Source organism: Echeneis naucrates, chromosome 23 (genome assembly GCF_900963305.1).
Source record: "Echeneis naucrates chromosome 23, fEcheNa1.1, whole genome shotgun sequence".
Classification (NCBI taxonomy): domain Eukaryota; kingdom Metazoa; phylum Chordata; class Actinopteri; order Carangiformes; family Echeneidae; genus Echeneis; species Echeneis naucrates.
The window spans coordinates 859,132-877,424 of NC_042533.1; the positions used below are offsets into that span (position 1 = coordinate 859,132).

Genomic DNA, 18,293 nt, shown 5'->3' on the forward strand with positions numbered 1-18,293 from the left:
CCCTGTGACCCGGAAACGGATCTGCTGTGAGGTGTGGAAGGGGGTGGAGATTTAAAAGAGATTTCCCAGATCTCTGCTCAGTGCTCAGTGCTCTGCTCTTATCTGACTCCGGCATCCAAAGACCCTGCTTTCCCAAAAAATAAATACATTTATAACAATAAATTCATGCCACAAATCAGCAGAACCTGCCTAACCCCCCAGAGAGGTACCCCTCCTCTGACCCTCCACTCAGGTCGGCCCCATAACATTATCAGGCGACGGCTGACAAGGATTGATATTCAGCTTCAAATTCAGCTAAGTTCAGCTAAATTCAGCTAAGTTCAACTAAATTCAGCTAAATTCCGCTAAATTCAGCTAAGTTCGGCTAAATTTGACTAAATTCAGCTAAATTCAGCTAAGTTCAGCTAAATTCAGCTAAATTCAGCTAAATTTGACTAAATTCAGCTAAATTCAGCTAAGTTCGGCTAAATTTGACTAAATTCAGCTAAATTCAGCTAAGTTCGGCTAAATTTGACTAAATTCAGCTAAATTCAGCTAAGTTCGGCTAAATTTGACTAAATTCAGCTAAGTTCCAGCGACCAGAACAAGTTTGGCTGCACAGCACTCAGCCTCCTGCGTCTCGAGTTGCCATGGTAACCAAGGCACCCTCCAATCTGTTTGGGTTTAGGGTTAGGGTTAGGGTTAGGGTTAGCCCTAACCTTAACCCTTTTCATCAAAAAAGAATAATTCGGATTTTAACTAAATAACTAAATAACTAAATAACTAAGCCAACCACACTGAAGAGGGACGAGCCGGACCAGTCTAGTTTGGGAGGCCACGACGAAGGACCGGGGCCCGGTGAATCAGCCCAAAGTGAAGCTGAGGACTGAGGGATCTGCTCTCCCAGCTGGCTGTTAGACAATGTTGACCCAAATGTTAGCTCCAAACTTTCCTTCCTCAGGAAAATCCTTTTATTTGACAAACGACCTTCATCACCAGCTGCTTGATTATCAGTCATATCATATCCGAGCTCCCCGTTTCATTTAGTCTATTCCTGTATAATGAGCACATGTTTTGATTTCCCAAATTTTTAATTTAAAAAACAAACAAAAAAATCAAGCCATTGTGACACTCCTTCCTTCAGTCATATTTTTTAAGTCAATCCACAGTAAAGAACATCTTTTCCAGACTGAGACTTGATAAGTGGCAATAATATACACAATCCAGGCACAACAGATCAGAGGTAGAAGATGAACAAAGGAATCATTTCGCCTCCTAAATTTAAGTACCTGGATGAAGATTTATTCAGCATGTGATGTTTATTTCAGTGGAAACATTAGTCATCGGTCCTTCTTCACTAGAGAGTGGAAGCAAATGTTGAAACCCACAAAGAAACCTGACATCATCATCATCATCAGTCTCCTTCTCTGAGTTATTCCGTTTTCAGCTGTAAAACAACGGCAGATATTGAAAAACGAAGGAGACGTGAAACTTCCAGGAGAAGTTAGAAAGAGTGGACAGAACTCAGTCCTGATAAGACCAGCTGCTGACAACACTGAGCCCAAATGTGTGTTTATGTGTCAGATGCAGAATCTGAAATATTGATGATGTGTGATCTTTGTCAGCTGCGTCTGCAGGTCACAGGGTGAGGGTGGCATTAAAACCACACACAAAAGGATGTGGTGTGTTGATAGAGGCAGTTGGCCCACAGGAAACACACAGCCTGGTTCAGACTTCCAGGTAAAGCCAATTCATTCCAGTTAGTTAACATTTACCTTGAAAGCCAACTTCCATTGTGTTTTGTGTGTTTGTGTGTTTAATTGTGTGGTCTTTTTTTAAGCGTAATAAGCATAAAAAATCTGAAAACAGAATATTTTCAGCTTTTAGCATAAAATTACTCGACACATCTTTATCATGACACAACACGACGACGTCAAGTCGACAAAAGTTCAGTTAAAATGACGCCGACTGATTGTGATGGAACAATCTGCAGAATCAGGCTTCGTATGTTTGGTCAGTCCAGCAGCAAGTTTCATACAAAATATTTTATTTCCAAAAATGTCAGACTTTAATGGTTTAAATGTGAGAAGATCTAAAACAGCAACCAATTAAATCAAACTAAAGTTGTGAAATGAACTCTTTCATCCAGATGCTCCAGAAACTTATTTCGCGTTACGCTGACGATGTCGAATTTTACATCAGATGACTCCAGAACGTTGCCGTCGTCCAGTTTTTGTGTAAATCTTACTTTGGATTGTAGTTTTGACCAAACAAATGTAAGAGACTCATTAAAAGTCGTCTGTGATCATAAATGTATTATTTGAACGGCTCATTCTGAACGATCCTTTTCAATGATGAAGTCTCAGATGAGTGTTTTATTTCCAAATAAATTTTTGGAAATATTTTTATTTTTGGTGTTCGCTGGTGGAGATGTGTCACATCATTCAGGGAACCTCAGACACTCTGAGTATTGTTAGTGGGTGTTGTTGTCATGGTTACTCAACGACAGTGATGAGTCAGGAAAATGACATCATCAACAAATGATCAATCACAAATTTGACTGAAATATTTTCTTTATCGGACTCGTGTTCTGCATCATGTTGCAGTCAGAGGGAGGAAAAACAACGCTGAAGTTGAAAGAAATTTCTACCTGCAGTGATGATTCAGGTTTCACCTCGCGGTTGCGTTTCCACCAGCGGAGGTTTCTCCCTCCATTTGTGATATTTCCTGCAGCGCGGTGGCATCACTGCCTTCTGTCAGCTACACGTTTCTGTTCCACCGCAGTGATGCTTCGTCCAACGTCGCCACGTAAACTGTCCCGAAGTGCGTGGACACTGGAACGTCCTGCCCAAAGGTGACGATGCAGCCAGAACAGCTTTGTGCTCCATCTTTCACATCAAAGGTTCTCTTGTAAAAAATAAAATTAAAAACGAAATGTGAAGGACAAACATGAAGGAATGTCAGAAAAAAAAACAACTAGAGAGACGTAAAACAAACAAACTGCTGATGGACATGAAACCGTCTAAATAATGGCAGAATACCTAAACGTGGTAAAAACGTAGCCAGATGATCCACGTTGGGGTCCGGAGGCCAGAGTCCAGGGTCCAGGGTCCGGGGTCCGGGGTCCGGGGTCCAGGGTCCAGACTCCAGACTCCAGGGTCCTGGGTCCGGGGTCCGGGGTCCTGGGTCCAGGGTCCAGGGTCCGGGGTCCAGGGTCCTGGGTCCAGGGTCCAGGGTCCGGGGTCCAGGGTCCAGGGTCCAGGGTCCGGGGTCCAGACTCCAGGGTCCTGGGTCTGGGGTCTGGGGTCCGGGGTCCAGGGTCTGGGGTCCAGGGTCCGGGGTCCGGGGTCCAGGGTCCGGGGTCCGGGGTCCAGGGTCCAGACTCCAGGGTCCAGGGTCCGGGGTCCAGACTCCAGGGTCCTGGGTCTGGGGTCTGGGGTCCGGGGTCCAGACTCCAGGGTCCTGGGTCTGGGGTCTGGGGTCCGGGGTCCAGGGTCTGGGGTCCAGGGTCCAGGGTCCAGGGTCCGGGGTCCAGACTCCAGGGTCCTGGGTCTGGGGTCTGGGGTCCGGGGTCCAGGGTCTGGGGTCCAGGGTCCGGGGTCCGGGGTCCAGGGTCCGGGGTCCGGGGTCCAGGGTCCGGGGTCCAGGGTCTGGGGTCCAGGGTCCGGGGTCCGGGGTCCAGGGTCCGGGGTCCAGGGTCTGGGGTCCAGGGTCCGGGGTCCGGGGTCCGGGGTCCAGGGTCCAGACTCCAGGGTCCGGGGTCCGGGGTCCAGACTGGGACCTTCGTGTCAACATGATGCTGTTTCATTACAAACTTTGTCCTTTCAACTTTTCTGCAGCATCGACAACGTTAAAAGTTCAATCAGTTGAATGTGCTCAGAGTTGTGTTGTTCAGTGGGCAGGAATTGAAACACAACTATAAGTAAGCAACTCCCCCAGTTACACAACATGTAAAGATCACAACTTTCGGGGGCAACAGTCCAACAGAGTGAAAGCAAACAGACACCTCTTTGACCTTTTCACAACATTTACAGTCCGCCCCCTCCTACAGCAGTTATACTGTGTGTTTGTGATGAATGTTGTGTTACACCTAAAACACGTTTCTCACTGAGCCGCAGGTTGTGGCATCGATGTCGTCTTGTTGTGTTGCTGTGAAATCTGACGTTTTTGTGAAGTAAATTTGAAATCAGGTAATTCGAGCAGCTGGCTTTAGTTTCCACGCTGCACTTTCCCTATTCAAAGATTTAGTTGTGCGATGGCAACAATCTCACACACACCCACACACACTAACTGGTTAAAGCTCACATGAAAGTGCCATCAGCTTGTCTGCATCTGATTTGAGGTCCAGTTAGAGCTCAGTGACTGATTCATTCCTCTGAAGCATGAAAACATTCAGACGTCCAAATATTCTTGGTTTTTTGAGCTCATTAGAGAAAATCGGCCCCCGATGAGTTCTGCTGAAAACAAGAAAACAAACTAAACTGATGATCACATAACGATGGAAACTTAAAATCAGACAAGAACAAAAAGCCTTTTGCGCAGAACTAAAATGATTCTTGTATTAAAGTCAAATGTGCATTTTTGCGTGATGCAACAAATCACCAAAGCTGTCTGCAAGTGACTCATCAGATTTGAAATCAGAAGATGTCCAAGCAGCAGTCAAACATCGTTACATCGAACAGATAAAAGGATAAAATCAGTTTCATGTCTGCATCTTCGAGTGCAGCAGTTTAATGCAGCTCAACAATCTGCACATGCACACGAGTTTGCATTCAAAATGCACACACGCACAAAAAGTCTGCAGAGTTTCATAAAGCTTCCATGAGGTTTTTATGTTACCTTTGAATCACACACACACACAAACACACACCAGCATTATTAGTGTGCGTTGCCACAGATTTCTAAGTAAAGTGATGAACTGGTCCTCCTCCAGTGAAACCACGGCGACCAGGGAGTGTCCTCCGGTGTGTGTGTGTGTGTGCGTTCAGAGGATGGAAGTGAATGGAAACCTGACCAGGGAGTCTCCTTTGTGTGTTTGTTTAGCAGCAGCAGAGTGACTTTTAGAGGAAAACGTATGTCTGCTGCTGTTTCTGGTGCTTCTGCTACGAGCCCACAGACCACAGCCGTGCACAAGCACATGCACTCACAGACACACAATGAGGCAGACAGGGATACAGTCAGCAATATATAAAGACCCACAGGTCAACAGACAGCATCAGTGACAAAAGAGCACACTGTCTCACTCCAACTCTGAGCCTTTCCCTTTGAGGACGCTTTAAAACGTACTGGTGTTGAACTCTGAGGTCCAATATGTCTTCGAGCTGCAGTCCGGTCGCTCTTCTGGTCTTAATGGGAGTTGTGCTGGCGTTTGCCAACATCATCCCACCCAACATGATATTAATCGACAACTACACTCAAGATCTGCTGGTGAGTTTTACCTGTGGCGTTCCTCAGGGCGCCATCCCAGATCCTGTGCAGTTCATATATTTTAGGGTCTAACTCTGAAAATGAAGGTTTGTTGAAGTGATATGTACACATATTAAAGTCAGCAGCACCAGCCTGACCCGAAGGATGCTTACTGTCATCATCCTGCTGCTACTGAGTCATCAGGTCTGCTGATGTGTGTTTAATGCTGGCGAAGGAAGACTCTTTAGGTCAAATGATGTGGTCATTCAGGGATTTTAACACTTTAAGATGCTGAATGAGTGCTCTCTAAATGTTGTTGGTTAGTCAATGGTTGTCTGATGGACATTAAAATCTGCTGATTCGGGTTAATTAAACAGATCATAGCATTGATCACGATCACGGCCTCGCTGACCTTTGAAGCATCCATTCATTTAATCTCTATTATATTGTTTTAGTGATATTTATGTTTCATCATTTCCAAAAACAAGTAGCAACTTTGGACAAACGTCTCTGATCTGCACCAATCGCTTTTTATTTTTTAATAGAGACACTGAAACTCTTTCTGAGGGTTAAAATCCAAAATCACAGAAGTTTCAGTCTGAGTACAAAACTACATGATGCACTTCAGTTTTGACTGCAGTCTTAAACAATGTTTGTTAACATTATTTGTGTTTGTGTTTTTTAGGACCTGAAGAATTTTGGTGATAAACCGCTCTTCAGCTCTGTCATCAACAGCATCAACACCTCCTGCCAGGTACAGAAAAACTCTGCTGATGGAAAAGTGTGATGAATCAAAGATGGATAACATTAAAGAGGCACAAATGGAGCCCTGAGGAACACCGGCCTGCCGTTAACGCAAACAAAATGTTTCATCTGCTCACGTTAGAAAAACTGATCAGCAGTTTGTACCGAATCTGCTTCTGTGTGAAATTTATGGAAAATCAGCTGAGAAAGTGAAAGATGGGAACTTTTTTTTCTTAGTTATTCTACGGAATTAAATAAGTTTGTTTACTTTTTATTAATATCATCTATATTTCTTTAGGAATGTGGACTAAAGGACAAAGATGTTTTATTAATGAAGCGTCGTGTTGCTTTTGTTGTTGCTTTTATCCTTATCGACTTTGTGTTTTCTCCTGACAGAGGAAAGAGGACATCATGCTGATGAACACCACTCTGGGCATCTACACCCGGATGTTCTCCAACATCCTGCACAGCCACCCTCAGCCCAGTGGGAGCAGCACGCCGACTCTGCTGGGCCGCCTGTCAGACGAGGGACGACACCACGTCAAGAAGGAGCTGGAGCGGCTCCAGGAGAAAATCAGGAACCGGAGGAGAGATCTGCAGGAGCCGAGGGACCACAAGGAGCTGCTCAGAGAGCTCAGCAAAATCAAGGTAGCCGTCTCACTGAATTTAAATTTCTGAGTTTTTATTCATTTGTGGTGACAACAGAAATGAAACTTCAGCTAAAACTTCACACACAAAAACATTCAATATTCTTAATTTTCACTTGATGTTGAACTAAAATCACCTCGAAGAACTTCAGGCACCACAAATCGATCTTCAGTTCCCAGACTGTACATTTTATTTATGTGATTTCCAATTTCAATTCTTTAACATGAAGAATATTTAAATGATCTATTCTAAAGATTCAAAAATCTAAATTTAGTTTAACAAATATGATCATACTCTTCAGTTTTTCAAACGTGACAAAGCTTCAACATGCTTTTAATGGCAGGAATGACAAAGAAGTGAAATGAAAACACCTCGAGGAATCCTAAAAATCATTTTACAAAACAAGAACTTTGAGTTCTTTTCTTTTCTGATTTCTTTTTTTTAATATTTCAGGTCGACGACCCCGTTGATCAGCGGAGGGCTCTGGCTGAGTTCACTTTGGTCTTCAAGGCGGCTTCTAATTTAGTCGAGTAGATTTTTACATGTTTTTCTGGATCAGTTGTTGCAGCTTTCCTCATATTTTTTGTGGTTGTTTTAAACTTATAATATAATATAAGGAGTAACTTTAGGTCATTTTTCAATCCAAAGTTTCACTGAATTATATTTATTATTGCAGTAATTTAAATAATTTTATTTATAACTGATTTATTTACATAATTTATTTCCTGTTGTTATTTTAAAAACTGGATATTGTTTGAATAAAAGCAGAAATCAGCATCAACTAAAAGCTTTCCCTCCTTTTGTTTAACTGAGCCAGAAATTGTTTTCATGTTTTCACGGTTCACACCAAATGTCAGACAGTTTCGAACGAGCTGGTATTTTGTGGTTTTGATTGTAAATCTGAAACTCTACAGGATAATAATTTTGACGAAACATCACAGAACTGGAACAGAAAGAGAAAGTCAGATGGGATCACAGCACAAACCATTCACACCCTAAAAGTCTGAATACCAAACTGTTTCTGCAAAAAGCACAACAATGTGAAAAAGAAACAAAAAACAATAACTGAATGAGATGCTGGAGGGGTCCTGATGTCCTCTGATGACGGAGATGTTTCCCCAAAAACTCACGTGGTCCACTTTATTCAGCGGCGTTAGCAGCTAGCTAACCTTATTTCATCGTTTAGAAGAAGAAGAAGTGATCTCTTCAGGTTTTAAGCTCCTCTGTGTCAGACTGTGACGGTGAGGGAAGGTTGTTCGCTTCCTCCTTCTGACTCTGTTTATGTCCTTCAGTGTCCTCTGTCTCTTCATGTGTACCAAAAAAGATCAGTGACCAATAGGAAACGGCGGCCCACCAGCGACGTCATCTCTTCGCTTCAGGCTGGAGGTTTGAATCCAGAATCTTTCATGTTCACATAATAATCTGGAGCTGACCGATGTTTGTCAGCGTGTTTAGTTCGTGTCAGCAGGATTAAACGAGAGGTACCGGACTGTTCTGGACTGCACTTGGTGGCTCCGGTTTCAGGTTTTTCATCTCTGATCCTCCACGAGGAGAGAAAATCAGGTGCATGTGTTTTCTCTGTACGAGTTTTACAGTTAAAGCTCTGCAGATAAATTAAAGGCGGAGCCAATCCAGGTCACCAGTCTGAGATGTTTTATCATATAAAATGCTTTCATTTAAAAAAGAGTTAAAGAGAGATTTTCAGTTTGATCTTTATTTTTTCAGGACGAGCTGAAGGAGCTCACAGTGAGCTGGTCTCTGATGAGAGAAAGCAAACTGGTAGACAGAACCACTTCCTGTCTTTTTGTGTGGAATCGTCACTTTCTTCCTGTGACATCACTCTTGTGTTCCCCAGCTTCTGCACCAATCACACGGAGGGATTTCCCCTCGCCCTCGTGATGTCATAAAACCCTGCAGGGAAACACGGACCAGTGAGTCAGAACACCTCCGGGTTGGTCCACCTGAGCGGCCGAAGCTTCACTCGAAATCTTCCCGGAGCTTCCTGTAGACTTCCTCAGCTTCACTGAAACCGTAAAAATCACGAAGTTCCTGTATCACGTTCGTATCTCGTCTGTCTGTTGTTTTATTTGAAGCATCAAAGAAAAGTTTCCATAAATCTCTTACATTTTTAAGTTTTGATCTAAAAAAAAAAATACAAACAACATTTAATGAAAACATATTTACTGAATGAAACTGAAAGTCACTACTTTAAAGATAACCTGTAGCTGGCTGACTTTGGTGTGAAATGTTTGTGTTGGCGGGGTTTCCCCTCGTTTGAGGGACTTTCTACTTAAAAGACAGAAAATAGAGAAATAAGTGGAGTTTAGAAAAAGTGATGGAAAATATGATTGACATGACTCCGTCCCTTCCTCACACCTGATGACCAACAAATGTCAAGAAAAACCATTTTGGGCCGTGATGTCATCAAGACTTTTAGCTGGACTTTAACGGCAGGAGATGAATATTTGTGTGCTTTTTGTTGAGCGGAGATGGAGACGATGATGAAAAACTTCAGTAACGTCTCTTTTACAAATAAAAAAAATTGTTTGTTTCTTTGGGGAACTACTTTCTGCTGTGGAATGATCAGTTTGGAGCGTTGTGAGATTTTACATAATAAAAACACAAAGACTGCAGTCTTTATCACCTCCACTCTCCTGGCGGTCACCTCTCCTTTAAACATCAATAATAATAATAATATCACACTCAAGGAGACTTTTATTTTTTAGCTCCACAGTCAATCTGAAATTCTGATTTCTGACTCTCAGACTCTCAGAATTTTCTCAGAACTTCAGCAGAAATTCAAAGAGATTGTTTAAGTTCATGCAGATCAGAGAAGAAACGTCTGCAAAACGAACCTCTTCCTGTTTGTGTCTGTGAACAGGGGATACCCAGATCCTCTCACCTGAAAGTGTCTCTTCCTGTTTCCTGCTTCTTCTTCGGATGCTGACATTGGCACTGAGAGGTTTGCCTGATGATGCCCACCATGTCCAGTTTAACCAAAGTCACGACGAAAGAGTCTGCAGTTGGATGGTTTATTTCAAACTGGACACAAATTTGTGAGTGTTGCACAATCATGAGCTCAGGTTTGTTCTGAATGTGAAACACGTTTGAACAAAAACGTGTCGACAAACAAACTGAAAAATCCAGTTTTTGCTCAAATTTCTGCTGCTGCTTTTTTCCAGAACGTTGTGATGTCACAGTGAGGTAGACCTTTGACCTTTTCATTGCTAAATGTCCTCCTTCCTCAGACATTTGCACTAAATCATAGATTGTATGTAAAATCTACTGACCTTCAGGGGGCAACACTGATGGCTCTGATAGAAGTCAGACTGTATTGAAGTCTATGGGAAAATGTCCCTCCTCCTCAGTAAACGTTTTCCTAATGAGTTTAGGGTCTCAGTCTTCAACACAACTTGATGCCCATTTCATGTTGCGGAGGGGTTAGGGGGCGGAGCTACAGTGTGAAAAATTAAAATGGCTGACAAATCAGTAGGTCTTAATTTGTGTAGGAATTGTTGCATCGTATGTTGCTGAGTTGATTTTGGAGTCGAAGTGATTGTTTGTGTTAAATTGGAGGAAAAATCCTCAGAGAAGGAATCTGTACGAGTTTTATTGCGTCTGACCGGTCCGACGGTGAAATGTGTCCCATTAGTGCAGCTTTCTGTCAGTTCCAATAAAGCTTTTTCTCCTCCAGTTTCTCTTTCTCTGTTGTTCGATGAAGGTTTTTTCCCACCTCCTGTTTACTCTGCTCATATCACACGAGTTGCTGTTGCACAGGAATTCATCTCACCGTGTGATTGTGCGGCCTTATTTTCCTATTTTCGTGGGGACCAGGCGCCCCGCTGCACTTCTCGGGCGTAGACGATGGACGCCACAGTTTGAAGCAGCAGTTTCAGGGTCAGGGTTTGTTTTCAGAGATAGGGCGGCCATTAATGTCAGCGTCGGGGGGGTCAGGGAAAATGTTCGTTGGTCCCTAAAAGTGAATGAAGACAAAGACGTGGGTGCGAACTTCTCTGAAATTAGGTTTGTCACTGACAAGAAAAGCTGCAATCTAATGTTTCCTCTAAAGCCAACAAGGTCGTCCTCATCCTGATTGTTACACAGTAGAATCACTTCACACCTTGTCTATCTTCTTCATGAGATCATTTCCTCTCTTTGTGTCACCTGTCTGTGGTGAAAAAACCATGAAAGGACTTTTTCAGCTCAGTTAATTTTATTATTATTACCAATTTATATTTTTTTCTTCAGGAAATGCGTTCCTAAAGTAAATAATGAATAATGACCAGCGGTCACAGTGAAGTTGACCTTTGGCCTTAGCTTTTTATCATTTTTATCCTGTTGACATATGTGTGAAACCGAATTCTTGTTTGTGTCATTCTCTCCGTCTGCTTCAGATATTTTTTATCTCTTTTCACACATTGTCAATTCTTGTCAGGTTTAAGCCACCTAGAACATCATTAAACACACAGGGAAGAAAGGTGAAGGACAACAGCACTCGTTTTACTTGCAAGGAGAACAGACAGAGATGTGTTCAGTGACATTCTCTACCTGCTCTGAAGTATCTCTTCTGTTCTCCCCTTTTTATTTCCTGAGGTGGTCCCTAGTTACAAGACGATGCAGCTCTAAAGGTGGGAACACACAGCTGCAACGTAGTGGATGAACAGACGCTTGAAACACAAACACACTGAGGAGTTAGTTCATAAACGAAGTAATCTCGCTTCGACATCCTCCCTTTCTTCATAAATCCTCTTCGAAGGTCGTTGCTTATCTTCGGAGGTATGACCTCTGCTCCTGCTAGTAAAAACACAAGTTTCTGCATTCTAGCAGGGTCAGTAAAAGTTGAGCAGGACTGTGATAATCACTTTATGTACATTTATTCTAACAATTCTAAACTGATATGCTCATTTGGTGACAAGCTTCTGAGAACACATTTTATAAAAATCAGCTGGTTGAAACTTTTCCAGCGCCAAAGTAAAGTCAGCAAAGATTTTATCCTGAACATCGATGTCACTTCGCGGCAGTTTGAAGTTAAACTGCAGCTGCCAACGTCACAGCCGTGTGTTTTCCTCAGATTCGTTGTGCCGAGTAAAGATCTTTTAACAGCTTCTGCAGAAGGACGGAGAACATCCATCGGAAATCAGAGAGAACCGATACAGAACAACCTCCAGTTCACACCAAACATGAGGAGCTTGACTTTCCAGTGGACCCTCAACAGGCTTCACGTTTAGCAGCAAATATACAAACGAGTCAAAATGAGTCAGTTTGACTGATCCAGCGGAGCTCTCTGGGTGTCACATCACCAACATAAACCATTAAATTTCCCAATTTAACCACAGGAGTGGCAGATTGCTCAGAGCTCGTTCGGGTTTCCATGACATTCTACTGGATGGACTGATTTCCGACTCGGCCTGCAGCCTGAACGTTTCAGCGACTTGGCCTGCAGCCTCGGTGTGATCCGCTGGCTGTCCTGCAGCTGCAGGCCTCCATCAGGAATCAGCCCCCCAGGATGAAGAACTGGTCCTTCAATTCCAAGAAAGATTTGGATTTTAGCAATGCACATAATTATTGTGCGATCTGCATGAGTGGGAGACCCCTCACCCACTTCTATGAACTTTGCTGATTTAGAGGAAACTGCACAACCACAATTTCACACCTAGATCATCGCTGCATCACTCTCTCTCTCTCTCTCCTCTGTGTCTCTGAGATATAAATATAGTTCTTCATGACAAGTCAAACACTTAAACCAACTTCACAGTACAAGACACACGACTGTCAGTCAGGAAGGTCTCTGCTCGGCCTTCTGCATCTTCTCCGCCGCTCCTGCAGGGATTGAGCACAAGCTTGGGAATCGAACCCACGACAGGCACACAAAGGGTATTACAAGAGTATATGATGGTTGCAACGACGAGGACGGTGGTCTATCTGGCCCTGTGGCTGTGTGTGTGTCAAGTCAGAGGATTCCACATCCCTGCAAAGATGAACAAAACCATCCACAACCTGCTGCAGCACTATGTGAGTACAGACGGACCTGCGAGTAGTTCAGGGGCCTGTGGCTACTTCAGGGACCTGCGGGTAGTTCAGGGACCTGTGGCTACTTCAGGGGCCTGCGGGTAGTTCAGGGACCTGTGGCTACTTCAGGGACCTGCGGGTAGTTCAGGGGCCTGCAGGTAGTTCAGGGGCCTGTGGGTAGTTCAGGGGCCTGCGGGTAGTTCAGGGGCCTGCGGGTAGTTCAGGGACCTGTGGCTACTTCAGGGACCTGCGGGTAGTTCAGGGACCTGTGGCTACTTCAGGGGCCTGCGGGTAGTTCAGGGACCTGTGGCTACTTCAGGGGCCTGCGGGTAGTTCAGGGACCTGTGGCTACTTCAGGGACCTGCGGGTAGTTCAGGGACCTGTGGCTACTTCAGGGGCCTGCGGGTAGTTCAGGGACCTGTGGCCACTTCAGGGACCTGCGGGTAGTTCAGGGACCTGTGGCTACTTCAGGGACCAGGGCTGCTAATCAGCACAGACGTTGGCGCTATCACTCATTTTTTCTTCTCACCACAAACACACACATGAACAACACACACACAGTGTGTAATATGTTGGAGTGTCCTTAAACGCACCAACAAGTTTCTCTGTAAAGTTTCAGGAACTAGCTTTACTATCAGCTGACTCCTTAATCTGTGACGTCAGAATGTCCCTGAATGCACCACCACTAAAGATTTGGTTTCTGCAGTTATTTTTTTCTGTTAGACTGAATTCATTGAAGAGCTTCGCAGCAGATGTCTCAGATGTCTGATTGCTCTTGAACGCAGCACTGCTGTCAGGCTGATTTAAAAACATCTGATTTTGTCTTTTTTGCAGAACATTTCATCCAAACAGATGTTCAACGGGAAGCCGGTCTTCCCCAAAGACCTGCTGAGCAGCAAGATGGAGGTAAACACAGACACGCTTTTAAAACATCAGATGACCAACAAACAGAAGTGTAGACAGAGAAGTTGTGGACTGAAGATGGTAGTTTGTTCAGCAGGTTTTCACAGCTGCACTGAAGAAGTTCAGACTTTTTCTTCTTTGAGTCCCCGTTTAGTCGTTTGTTCATGTTCAGGCTGAACTGAACTGAACTGAAGGTTGTGTTGTCTGTTTGACTTTTGTTGGTTTTTGTGGGTTCTTTCTTTTCTCTGCTGGCTCTGCAGACTTTGTGCAGCTTCAGATGAAACTTTCACTCTTCACCAACAAAGATACGAAGTTATTTCGTTTTGGTCGACGTGTCACAGCTGGTTGTTGCTCCCCGACTGGTCATGAAACAGAGATGATCAGAGATTTGGTTTTGGATATTTTGGACTTGACCTTTGTATGTTTCACTGTCTTTGGGTGGCATTCCCCTTTGAGAGGCGCTCTGCGAAAGCCGCAAAGTTTTCCACTCTGAGTGTTATAGCACAGCGAGACCACTTCTGAAGACCATTTTAAGTTTCACTGAACAGCTCTGCCGCTGATTTTATGTCTAAATCAATAATAAACGCATCTTTTTCCATCCATTATGTTTTCATTCTTTTTTGGAGAGCAGAATAATCGTATGTGATTATCTGTCGTCTCGTCTTCAGACTAAAAGGTTGTTCCTGGGCGGCGTCTTCGAAGTGTACGAAAAGCTGTTCGAACGGATGCTGCAGGAGCTGCCGACCCCGGGCCCCGAGACGGCCACCGCCGGGGGCGCCGGCCCGGAGACGGGCAACAACGTCAGGTCGCAGCTGACCTACATCCTGGAGAAGGTCCAGGAGCTGAGGAAACACAACTACCAGCAGCAGAACAAGCTGCTGCAGAGACTCCACGAGCTGAAGCACATCCAGGTACGGGGCGGTCTCAGGTGACGTCATCAGCGGGCCTCCATCGAGCCCTCCAGGTCTAAAGCTGACGTGTCGTTTCCTCCTCAGATGGACAACCTGGTGGTGCAGAGCAAAGCGCTCTACGAGCTGCCGATGCTCTACTCCCAGGCCAGCTCTCTGTCCGGCGACATGATGAGGCGGCGAAGGCGACGGCAAGCGCGGAGGATCAAACCTGCTCAGAGAGGCTGAGGCGCCGCGAAGGCAGAACTAAAAGGCAAAGACAACGATGGAGCATATTTTTTAATTAGATCAAAGAAAAGTAGTTCATTGTGCCTTTTTCTGTTTTAGGAAATGAAAGATTATTTCAGAGATATTTACTTTAGTGAAGCAGCTTAAATTTCTATATTTAAAGGTAGTTTGGTGTTTGATACTTGATGCAGCGCAGCGACAAGCTGATAACCAACATTCAGTTCAGGGTTCCCCCTGAAAACACAACTCCGTCAGGTACTCTGTGTTGTTTGGAGAAGCACGTTAAATTCGTTTTTCAAAAGTGCCTCTTTTGTCCAAATGATATCCAAAATATCCCTTTTTTTCGTAACGCCCACGAACCAAACTCACTCAGCTGTTTCTATGAATGAGCTGACAGGATGTCGCTGCGCTGCCTGACAAACTCAGGATGTTTACACAACAAAATACAGCTGATGTACTTAAACGCAGCACGATCGGCCGTCTTTACTGCAGTAAAGTACAAAAGCTTTCAGGGGTTTGTGTATTTTACTGACATCGCTGCAATTTTCTATATTTATATTCATATTTAAAGTGTTTATTTAAGAAAAACATTTTTGTGATGATTATTTATTTTGTATTTATTGATTGGCACATGTGAACAAATGCACTGATTAAAACTGAGTGAACTTTAGTTTCTCTTTTGTCTGATTCTTCACTTTTCCAGTTGTGAGCTCAACTTTTTGAAAACTTATTTTAGGTTTATCAATATTGATCTGAAGGAATTTCATTTGATGGTGAAATGTTCTTTCATGGTTGTTGAGGTTCGGCTGAAGGACTTTTTGGATCATTATAGATTTTATTTGACACCACTGAACTTCAGACGGACGTGTTGAATAGTTACGAAGCACATTCACAATGAGGCACTTTTTCCATTTTCATGGTCTTCATCTTCGACTAATTTTGAATTTCCAATTAATGAGATGACAGTTTTTTGTTCCTGATGAACGAGATTAACATCTTCAGGCCAGGAGACGTTTTTCACTCTTCGTTTGTTCTATTCAGGAAAGAAATGAGAAAAAGTGACACCATTTTTTCCATTTTTGTGTTTGTGGTGGTTTTTTCCATTAATGGTGAAACACTGCTGAGTCCCAAAATAGATATTAGAGAGAACTAAAGTGAAGCAAATCAGATTTTTCTACATCCTACATCCCTAAAGCATGAAAACCAGACTGTTATTGGCCTGAACTGAAATTTTCCTTGTTGTGGTTAAAGTGAGACATAAGTTTCATCTCTGTTGTAACCTTTCAAAAAAAAAAAAAAAAACTCACAGCAATGCTTGACAATAAACCACCGAGAGCGCTCAGAACTCTTCACACTTTTTGTAAATGAGGAGAAACTGAGAGTTGGTCTGTTGGGACGTCACCGGTCAGTTTCCGAGGCCTTTAAAGCTTCAAGCTAAAGCTGTCAGCCAAAAGAAATCAGATTTGAAGAGTTTGACTCTCCGAGCCGCCGCAAGTTACACAACCACACCATGTTAGGGACGACGACAAACTGTGTGAGTCTGCGTCTGAGTGGTCGTGTGTCTCTGTGTGTCTTTGTGTGTCCCTCTGTGTGTCTGTTTGTGTCTTTGTGTCTCCCTCTGTGTCCCCCTGTGTCTCTGTGTGTCTGTTTGTGTCTTTTTGTGTTCCTCTGTGTGTCTGTTTGTGTCTTTTTGTGTTCCTCTGTGTCCTTCTGTGTCTCTGTGTGTCTGTTTGTGTCTTTTTGTGTCCCTCTGTGTCCCCCTGTGTGTCTGTGTGTCTGTTTGTGTCTTTTTGTGTCCCTCTGTGTCCCCCTGTGTGTCTGTGTGTCTGTTTGTGTCTTTGTGTGTCCCTCTGTGTGTCTGTGTCTCTGTGTGTCTGTTTGTGTCTTTTTGTGTCCCTCTGTGTCCCCCTGTGTCTCTGTGTGTCTGTTTGTGTCTTTTTGTGTTCCTCTGTGTTCCTCTGTGTCCCCCTGTGTCTCTGTGTGTCTGTTTGTGTCTTTTTGTGTCCCTTTGTGTCCCTCTGTGTGTCCCTCTGTGTCCCCCTGTGTATCTGTGTGTCCTCCTGTGACGGACTGAATCGAACATTAAAGACTTTTTTTGCTGAACGTAAACTTGTTGTGTTAAAGTTGTCTGAAGCTGTCTGCGCTCTGAGGACGTTATCTGGGAGAAGATGTGTGTCTGTGTGCGTTTCTAGTCTGTTGTGCGACGGTGACTGGTTCTCAGATCTGGTTTTGAACTCCTTTGGGGTTTTGGTGTTAAAGACATTTTAGAGATTTTTTAGATGACAAATGTTCAACAAAGACAAAGAAGGAACAAATGATTGTGTTGTGTTTGTGCGGCTGCTGCAGATGCACTGGTGGGTCAGGATATTTCTGCAGCCAACAGACCCCCCCTCCCACCCACAGCTGTGATGTCACTTCCTGCGACATCACTACTGGTAAATGGTGCTACAACTCTTTTACAGTAACTGCAGCTCTTACCCACAATGCACCCTGAGCGCTGTGTGTGTGTCTGTGACTTCTAAGAACTGGAGCCGTGCTTCCCCACAGCAACTAGAGCTGTTTGTGTTTGTGTGTTTGTGCCCAACAACGTTACTGTCCAAAAAAGAAGCACAATAAATTCTAAGTCCACGTTTGTCTGTTTGTTTGTTGTCAGTGACTAAAAATACCTCGAACAGGTCTACGTGAGAAAACCTGTGAAGAGAACTTCAGACATCATTTGGATTTTGATGGCCGCCGGCCTTCCTTTCAGTTTGGCACAAATCGGCTCGACCATTTGTGTAATCCTGCAGACAGAGACAAAGTACACAGCAGCGAAGATGACCTCACACGGCGTCCAGCGGTGGAGTGACACAACAAATTCAGCAGCAGGAATAAATGACGTGAGTGATGCAGGTCGGTGTCAGGTGGGGGGGTGAGGGGGCGGTTCAGCAGGAGAGAGATGGAAACTGACAGAGCCCCCCCCCAACATCTTTTTCTGCGGTTTGCTCTGAGTGTGTGTTCATATGTGTTTTCGGTGTGAGTCAGCAGGTTGCAGAGAAGCAGCAAATTCACTTTTGTGCAACAGAATTAAAGTCCCACACTGATGTGTATCTGTTTATCTTAAATACTCCGTCCAATTAAATTCCTGACGACGTCCACGACGCCATGTTGACGGGGGAGGACCAGGAAGATCTGGATCAGCCGGAGCCCATTTTGTATGTTTCTGCCTTCTCAGTAAAAGCTCATATCTCTGCAACAACAAGGTGCATGTGAATCATTTTAGTGTCATATTGAAAGGAATACTTGTGAGATTTGTCCAGATGTGCAAATATTCCGATACACAGAAAAAATAAGACAAAGTACGGTTCCTGTGGAACGATGCAGCTGCAGCTGTGTGAGATTGTAGTCAACATTCTTTCTGCAGAGTTTGGGAGCGAAGAAGTGAAGCAGAACAAAGTTTAGTTTAGTACAGATAGTTTAGATATTCCC

At 44.0% G+C, this 18,293-nt stretch overlaps 2 protein-coding genes across 2 annotated transcripts; one reads left to right on the plus strand and one right to left on the minus strand.

Annotated features, from left to right (window-relative positions):
- Positions 1–3,001: 3,001 nt before the first annotated feature.
- On the minus strand, positions 3,002–3,787 carry LOC115037180 (extensin-like). Its single transcript, XM_029495682.1, has one exon. The coding sequence runs from the start codon at positions 3,785–3,787 to the stop codon at positions 3,002–3,004; it is 786 nt and encodes a 261-aa protein (XP_029351542.1).
- Positions 3,788–12,526: 8,739 nt separating this feature from the next.
- ifng1 (interferon gamma 1) lies at positions 12,527–15,495 on the plus strand. The gene is made up of 4 exons (XM_029495036.1): positions 12,527–12,789; positions 13,621–13,692; positions 14,358–14,600; positions 14,685–15,495. Exons 1-4 carry the CDS (start codon positions 12,667–12,669, stop codon positions 14,823–14,825), a joined length of 579 nt encoding a protein of 192 aa, XP_029350896.1. The 5' UTR covers positions 12,527–12,666; the 3' UTR covers positions 14,826–15,495.
- Positions 15,496–18,293: the final 2,798 nt, after the last annotated feature.